Below are 8,514 nucleotides of genomic sequence, written 5' to 3'. Positions count from 1 at the left end.
ATTCTAGTTCATAAGAACAGTGTGATTGGTCTCACAGCTATTCACACTCAAACTCCGCCCCTGCATCAGAATACGTACTGTCATGTAGTACTTGCAATCCCAATGGCCACAGGAGGCTTTTTATGAGTTGGAATTTAATATTTAACAACTACTACTACCAATGTGGGCCTAAAGGTAACATTAAAATACTAGTGACCTAATGTTTAAACATGAATAGAGAGGACGTTTTGTTTACTTGGAATGTGATACTGTTTTGACTATATACAGTGCTCACTCTGTATTCGTAAAGCATTGGTGAACAGTTTAGTTTATCTTAATGGATTACGGTCATTGTATCAGGTAAGGTAGATTCAATATTATTTTACAATATATCCATGCACCATGTCATCTTTAGACCTGATCTTTACACTTTTGTTTCACAGATGCCCCTTTAAAAGTCATGTTACTATTTTGGCCTAATGTCTGACCTCTGGCCTTCGCAGTTGAACGTTCACACCAGCTTTTTCAGTGTCTGGCTGTTATTGGTTTGACTATGTGTCTGTCACCGAAGAACCAGCTCCTACAGGTGGTTTGTGACAGATCCCTGCCTTCTCTGCACTGCCAACATGTACACTGCTATAAAAAGACTGGCATGTGGACTGGGGCTCACTGTTGGTCGGCCAGTGTGTGTGGGCAGTTTAAAAAGGCTGAGGGAAAACACTACAAACATGACTGCAGTTCATCGCTTGGTCATTGTCCGCCATGGGGAGAGCCAGTGGAACCAGGAGAACCGTTTCTGTGGCTGGTTCGATGCCGACCTCAGTGAAAAGGGCGTGGAGGAGGCCAAGCGTGGAGCCCAGGCCATCAAAGAGGCCGGGATGAAGTTCGACATTTGCTACACCTCTGTGCTCAAGCGCGCTATCATGACGCTGTGGACCATCATGGAGGGGACGGACCAGATGTGGCTGCCTGTAATTCGTACCTGGCGCTTGAATGAGCGTCACTATGGTGGCCTCACTGGGCTCAACAAGGCGGAGACTGCAGCGAAACACGGAGAGGAGCAGGTGAAGATCTGGAGGCGTTCGTTTGATATCCCTCCTCCTCCCATGGACAAGGACCATCCGTACCACAAAATCATCAGTGAGGTAAAGCTGGAAAAGAGAATGTGCATAATATAGGCAATGTATTAACATGCAATTCATGTTTTTGATTCATAAAACTGAACTGAAGCTGAGGTTTTTGTTTACAGGAGCTAGTGATCTATACACAACATGTAGTTGCATATGGCTCATACATGCAGTTATTTTATATGTGTTAAAAATGTTTTGCCTACAACACAATGAATAAGTTTTGTTTTTCCCTTAGTCACGTCGCTACAAGGGCCTAAAGGCTGGTGAACTGCCCACTTGTGAATCCCTCAAGGACACCATTGCGCGCGCCTTGCCCTTCTGGAACGAAGTCATCGCTCCTGAAATCAAAGCTGGGAAAAACGTAATCATCGCTGCCCATGGCAACAGTCTCCGCGGCATTGTAAAGCACTTGGAAGGTACTTTAAACACTCTAAAAATGTCTGCGAAAATAAACAAATAATTGTGAGAGATTTGCCCCATGCATACAAACAGTGATTATGGTGCATATAAATAGCCCAGCGGCCTGTGGAGCTCAGGGACAGGGCAGACAGTCATGAGGTGGTTCCAGTTACAGTGATGACCTTTATGAAGAAAGGTTGTGTGCTCTTGACAGAGTGGTCGGACATGGACACGTTCAGTGATACCATCTAAAGGGCAAGAGGAAATGCCATTCATAAAGCTAGATTACAGTGATTCAACATAGAAATACCTCTACATTAATGTGGTGACCAAGACGGTGCATAGAAAAAGTTGCAGTAATATTTTTCAAATTGAACGCAATCTGTGCAAAAAATACAATAAGTTGGTGTTTCAGTGTGAATCCATGTTAGCTGCACACACACAAAAAGGAAGGCGTACATAGTCTTCATGCATTATTATTCTTATATAGAGCTTTCTCAGATACGCATATAAAAATGTGTGTAATGTTCATTAACCCTCAATCACTCACTTACACCACATTCATACATTGGGTGCATGAATGATGGGAAAGTGAGTGTTGGTGGTGGTCAGAGGGGCTGACGGGGAAGATTGGCAGCCTCGCTTCTATCAGTCTACCCCAGGGCAGCTGTGGCTACAATAGTACAGAGTTTACTGCTACAGACTTTGGTATGAATAATGCATGGAGTTGTAAAGTGACATTGAGCATCTGGAAAAGCGTTACATAAGACTAATGCATTTGTATTTAACATAGAAAACATTTTTTATACAACCAATTGTTTTATTGTAATAATTATATAACTTTTGGTAAGTTACGGTATATACCGTACATATGATGGCTTAGTACAAATACTGTGATAATGCCATCTATTTAGAATGTAATGAAGTATAAAATTAGTAAAGTACTGTTCTTAAGTACAAATTGTAGGTATTTGTACTTTGCTTAAGTAGATTTTAAAATGGATACTTTGTACTTTAACTTCACTAAATTTGAGAGAACGTATCTGTACTTGCAACTCCACTACATTTTTTACTGGACTGAAAAGTAAATTATATTTATTATTGTGTGAGACCTGCTGAAAAGCCTGAGGAGTTCATTTTTAACACGTTTGTAGTTTGAGCAAACAAAAATATATAAAAAGAAACAGCTAAAAGAAAACAATCAATTCAATTTGTTCAGTTGAACAAAATGCAACACAAATCTTTATCAAAATCACTACATTTGAAGCCTTATAACACCTGAAAAATATGTTCAAAATACTTTTAATTTTTACTCTTCAAGTGGATTTTTAAACTGGTACTTAAGTTGATTTTTCATGTGATACTTTTACTTTTGACTATTTTTGTATTGTATTTGTATTACTTCTTCCCACTGCCTGACAGCTCCAAATGCTAGTTACATTTGCTCTGTCTGCCCATCACACACCTGTCTGACTTGTGGTCCTCTTCCGCAGGTATGTCCGACGCAGCCATCATGGAGCTCAACCTTCCCACTGGAATCCCCATCGTGTACGAACTGGATGCCGACCTCAAGCCCGTCAAACCCATGTCTTTCCTGGGAGACGAGGAGACCGTGAAGAAGGCCATGGAGGCTGTGGCTGCTCAGGGCAAAGTCAAGAAGTAAAAGTGCACAAAAATGAGCAAAAGGACACTATATCCAGCTATTAGTCCACACTTTTTATCTAACATCCATTCCAACAAGTTTTAGTAAATTCTATTACTGCAAAAACTGAATGTCACTATGAGTTAAAGTGACTAGAAGTTAAGAATTTCAATCATGTTTTGTGTAGTTTTGATATTGAAACCAGTTCAAAATACCTAAAAATTTAAGACCTTCAAACTAAAAAGTAAATCTAAACATATCAAAACTACAGAAAACATGACAAATATTCTGGATTGAAGCCAGTTTAACATGTAGACATATTCTTTATGCAGTGTTATACAGTGAATGGCACTGTCCAAGTTATCACTGTGAGTCTCAATCCTTTTTAAATTGTGATGAAGCCCTATTTTGAGGGCCTCATCACCCTGGAATAACCAATAAAACCTGTTTTGTGTACCAATGTCTCCACACTAGTACTTTCTAATGACTATGTGTCTTATATTCTCTTCAAATTATAACATTGTCATGCTAATCTATTACCTTCTACTTTAGTTTCAAATATGGAACAAGTGGTTTCAGCAAAGTGCAAAGGTGCTGTGAAATGGAATTTGAGATGCAGCGCATCGTCTGAAGGGAAAAGTCAATGGGTTCATTCTGGCTGCGCTCCTGTGATGCAGGCTGAATTTAGCTCCCCCTAATGTCTGCAACAAAGTTTTTTAAAGTGGTCATAAACAGCACTTTTCATTGGATATAATCTTGGTTACAATGTTAAACAAAACTTTGAAGATAGTGAGGTTCAGATCTGAGCCAAAGAAAAGAAATGATTTGAGAGGGGAGTTAAAGAAGCTATTTTTGTTAGGAAACACAATCCTTCCTTAAACAGGAATGGAGGCCTGAGACATAATGAGACATCACTGATCTATAATTCCATCCTCAGTCCCAAAGCAAACAAAAGAGAACACTAGTAGGACCATTAAAGTTTGAATAGGGCCATTAAGGCTGAAACTGGAGACAATAGCTGTTTACAGTTTCAGTGTAGTTATCTCCTTCCTTCTGATAGATATAAGGCAGTGTCCACCGGTAATCTGACCAAAACTGAAGAAGGGGCTTGGTTGAGCAGCGGAAAGTCTTCACTCCTACAGCGATTTGTGCAGTTGACAGATTTAACTTTAGTTTTTGCTATGGATCAGATCTGGATGACTGAGGGATTACACAGACACCTGATAACATTGTTCTTAAAATACAGTTTTTAATATATGCAAATGTTAGTAGCCTATTGGCCTCTTTCAGGAGTATCTGATTTACCTGCAACTATTTACCACCAAGAAAAGATTACATTCAACAGACATCCTTATTATAAAAAACAACAACAACAGTTTAATAGTTGAAAATAAAATCAAAGTTTGTTTGTGAACATAAGATGGATAAACAAGGGGACAAACTAAAAACTTCAGTGTGATAACTACACCCCCTACTGGACACGGTGAGTGAACGTGACAAAGTTAGCTAGTGTTAAGAAAGCTCCAGTTTCAGTATTGATTGTGGACAATTTTCAATTAACATTAAGACAAGACTTCTTTAGCCTCTACACAATTAAATTACAATTTTTACCAATAAATACTCTCATTCTTCTTGACAGATCACAAAAGAAAATTAAATATTTAGCCTAAAATATAATTAAAATATGAGAACTTAACAGCTATAACATATTTATAAGAGATTTTGAAATCAATTGACCATATGGGCATAATAATAATAATAATAATAATAATAATAATAATAATAATAATAATAAAAACAAAGATATAACGTAGTTGAGCTACAGCTTTGTGCTTTGCTCAGAGGTCTTGGAGTGTTTCCGGAAAGACCTCAGGAAGACTGGAGGAACCAACTTGAATGTGCTTTTCTTGTATTCGATTGCTTTATCAGTCTCTGTTTTGGATCGGCCTGTGTAGTCTGCTGCGCTCATCACATTCTTTTCAATGTTGTTCATCAATTCCCCCTGGTAAAAAACATAGACATAACACATATAATGGTCTTTAATGGTTTTGTCAAAAAAGATCTGTAATATTTGAAAGACAATCAATTTTACCTGAATTTCTACCAGCAAAGCGATATCTGTAAATATTTCATGTAACTCCCTGATGCTAGACTCCAGGTTCATGAGATCAAAATGGCGAGACTCAATTTCATTTAGAGCCTGGCTTGAGAGTCTCGATTCACATTTAATCTGTGTGGAAATATAGTTTTGTAAATTGAAAATGGAAAATACAAAAAATAAATGTAATAGGTTGGCTTACATCAGATATGAAAATTGAAAGACTATCGCAATTCAGCATCTCCTCCAACTCTTCATCTGTAGTGACTTTATCCACTGTGTTAAAGAGCAAAGCATAAGGAGCAGTTCACCTCTGTGTTCCTTTTTAAGTGTATATGACAAGTGAGACTAATAATTTCATTAAAACACAGAAAACATGGCAGCCTAATTTTATTTAAGAGTTTACAAAAAAATCCTACTTAGTTTTCCCTAGTTTGACAATTATGGTGAAGTTTATAATTTTACTTCCTGGTTAGACACGGGCAACAATATGTGACATATGTGACATATGTAGAGGCAAGCATACTCTAAACAAAGGCCAAAGCCTGTCCAATTTACACAATAGTTATAAAATATATGATCACTTCATTGTCTTAAATTAATGTTTAACTGTTCCTTATGCGTAAATGATCCTTGCATTTTGGGATACTTTTTAAAACTCATTGCTACTATCATTTTTTCTCCCCTTTTCTTCACAAACAGCTCATGTAAAACTATGACCAAAGGTACTATCCCACCAAAGAAAGTAATAATCAGACCAATATAAAAAACAAAAATCATATGAAACACTTCAATCCAATTATATTAAAACAACTTCAAAAGAGTAGACTCTCTATAGACATAGTCCAAGTCAATGACAGCGCTTTGGCAGAGGATTTCAGAAATACATTTAATTTGTGTCGAAGTACAGTTCGTGTGAAGGACAGCGAGCAGTATGAAGGTGAGCTCATTCTGGTTTGGACACTCACCAATCTCCAGCTGCCTCTGGATATGTGCCTTGCATTTCTCTCTGAAGTCTGTCTGTGCCCTGTAATATCTCCTCATGACCTCCACAAAGCTCCGTGTCAGGTGGGAGTGCTGGAAAAGCAAAAGTAATTCAAAATTTAAACATTTGAAATGAGCATTAGGCTATATATTGCTACAAACATTTTCATGATAAACAATATTATTGAAATTACTTTAAACCACTGACACAATAACCTTAAGGCAGGATAATTTCAATAAACTATTTTCTAAATGAAAAGACATAAAAAATGATATCAGCAATAAATAAATAAAACAATAAAACTTTTAGTTGTTCATTCTAGTATCTATAATACGTCATTGATGTTAATTATTAGACAATCTACATCTCACATGATAGGCTTAAAACTACACAAAAATAAGAAAAAAATCCATTCTGGTGCATTGATAAATACTGAGTCTGAAAACATATTGTTCATCTATCATGTAATGTAGTAATTACAGTAATAACTGTTATAACAGTGCTCCCACAGAGGAGACAAGCCAATTCTTATTGGACTATATGACCAATAAAAGGCTTCCTATTGGCTTAGGCATTCAAAAAAATAGTCAAACCATTTCTCAAAATAATATATATGTTACACTTGCTCCTGTCCCCCATCTGAAAGTGTCATGATAACATTTTAGAATCTGAAACTAACAATAATACAGTTCAAATAATATGTAAAAAAAAAACCAAAAAAAAAAAAAACAGAAAAAAACAATGATGTAACATGCAATACCTGGTTCTTGTAAATTCGCTGGAAAACTGAAACACTTTGACAATTCTCATCTGTGCAGTTCTTGTCACTCTGCATGGCTGTGAAATCAGACAAAGGTCAACTTTTTCATAATGCCTAATTAATAAGGCCTACATTTACAGTTTAGAAAAGCGTGAGAAACAAATCTCTACATTCAAAATAATTTCATTGTAATAACAAGCTCAGGACACTGGCACACTGACATGCGTTTTCATTGTATTCTAATTTGCCTATCAAATGTGTTTTGAGTGTCACAATGAAGTTGATGAACACAGCGTTCCTTTTATCTGTTCTACATGTTGTAGTTGTGGCACAGCACAAACTTTAATATCACCAATTTTGAAATTAACTACAGGTAGTGACTAGTTTTAATTAAACACAAACATAATAGTGTTAATTTACATTTCAACTTTACTTGAACTTGATTTGAATACTCCTTGATTTCCTTGTTCAGCTTCTCCAGCTCCTGTGTGTTTTCTAAAAAGGAAATACAACATATTTCAATATAATCTTACATGCATTTGCTGAGCCTAAACATATAGATAAATAGTGATAGGCTAAAGGCTATGGCAGCAATGGGACATTAGGCTAATGAAATAATATAGCCTCATGAATGTTCTTAAAATGTGCATACAAGTAAATACATCATTATGACCCAGCTATTTGCACAGTCCCTTCCCCACTTTATCTGTATACAGAATAAACAAAACGACCTACGTGTCCATCCAGGTTAAAGCTTAAGAGAACTGTAACTCACTTTTGTCATTATTTTGATTGTTAAGTATTACTTTTTGTATCCTTTCCACTTCTTCTGTGCGGGTGGTAATAGTGTCGATGAGACTTTTCACATCCTCCACCTGCGCGCACATCAAGTTAAAGCCAAATGTAAAAACAAACCTCGAGGCTACATCAAATTAAACCAAATTGCTTCTTACCGTTTTGAAGAATTGCTCTATTTTTGCATTCATCGTTTCAGTTTTCTGCGATTACAAAAAGTACCCAAAAGATCACAATAGACTAATTCAAAATGCCTCCTTTTAAAATGGGGATGTTGCCATATGCTGGTTAGCCACTCCCTGGACTTCCTCTGCGCGAAAAATCCAAATATCTCTAAATAATACAACTGTAATGAATGGGTAAGGGTACAATAAGCACTTAGTTTCGATTCTGTGGTGAAAAAAATTGTCTGATGGTCGCTATTACGGCTGTTATTTACAAAGTAGTAACCGTCACCTGCAAAGCGCACACCTGCTACTACAAAGAACTCAAGTACGCATGCGCACAGCCTCACCCCAACGGACACAAACAATGACCTCACTCACGTTTAGTTCGTAGTGGAAGTTTTTTTTTTTTTTTTTTTACTAATAATAAAAGTATACAACAAGTCAGAACAGACATATCACTAGGAAGTAATACAGAAAAAAAAAACAAAAACAAAAAAAAAAAACATACTAGGGGTTGGCCATAAGATTTAGATCGTCTACTACATTTTAAGTTTTATAT

At 36.7% G+C, this 8,514-nt stretch overlaps 2 protein-coding genes across 3 annotated transcripts; one reads left to right on the top strand and one right to left on the bottom strand.

Annotated features, from left to right (window-relative positions):
• Positions 1 to 590: 590 nt before the first annotated feature.
• Positions 591 to 3,606, top strand: pgam2 (phosphoglycerate mutase 2 (muscle)). The gene is made up of 3 exons (XM_033976243.2): positions 591 to 1,124; positions 1,345 to 1,525; positions 3,002 to 3,606. Exons 1-3 carry the CDS (start codon positions 606 to 608, stop codon positions 3,169 to 3,171), a joined length of 870 nt encoding a protein of 289 aa, XP_033832134.2. The 5' UTR covers positions 591 to 605; the 3' UTR covers positions 3,172 to 3,606.
• Positions 3,607 to 4,914: 1,308 nt separating this feature from the next.
• On the bottom strand, positions 4,915 to 8,285 carry LOC117379514 (syntaxin-2-like). Of its 2 annotated transcripts, XM_033976237.2 has the most exons (8): positions 7,947 to 8,285; positions 7,769 to 7,868; positions 7,414 to 7,488; positions 6,994 to 7,070; positions 6,217 to 6,325; positions 5,451 to 5,524; positions 5,243 to 5,380; positions 4,915 to 5,152 (listed from the first exon to the last, which is right to left on the bottom strand). In XM_033976237.2, exons 1-8 carry the CDS (start codon positions 7,977 to 7,979, stop codon positions 4,970 to 4,972), a joined length of 789 nt encoding a protein of 262 aa, XP_033832128.1. In that variant the 5' UTR covers positions 7,980 to 8,285; the 3' UTR covers positions 4,915 to 4,969. The 2 variants fall into 2 exon arrangements, with proteins under 2 accessions (XP_033832128.1, XP_055081591.1); XM_055225616.1 differs by lacking the exon at positions 7,947 to 8,285 and having other exon boundaries at positions 7,800 to 7,863.
• Positions 8,286 to 8,514: the final 229 nt, after the last annotated feature.

The sequence above is a fragment of the Periophthalmus magnuspinnatus genome, chromosome 12 (genome assembly GCF_009829125.3).
Source record: "Periophthalmus magnuspinnatus isolate fPerMag1 chromosome 12, fPerMag1.2.pri, whole genome shotgun sequence".
Lineage (NCBI taxonomy): Eukaryota > Metazoa > Chordata > Actinopteri > Gobiiformes > Gobiidae > Periophthalmus > Periophthalmus magnuspinnatus.
This window is presented reverse-complemented; position numbering and strand designations above follow the sequence as displayed.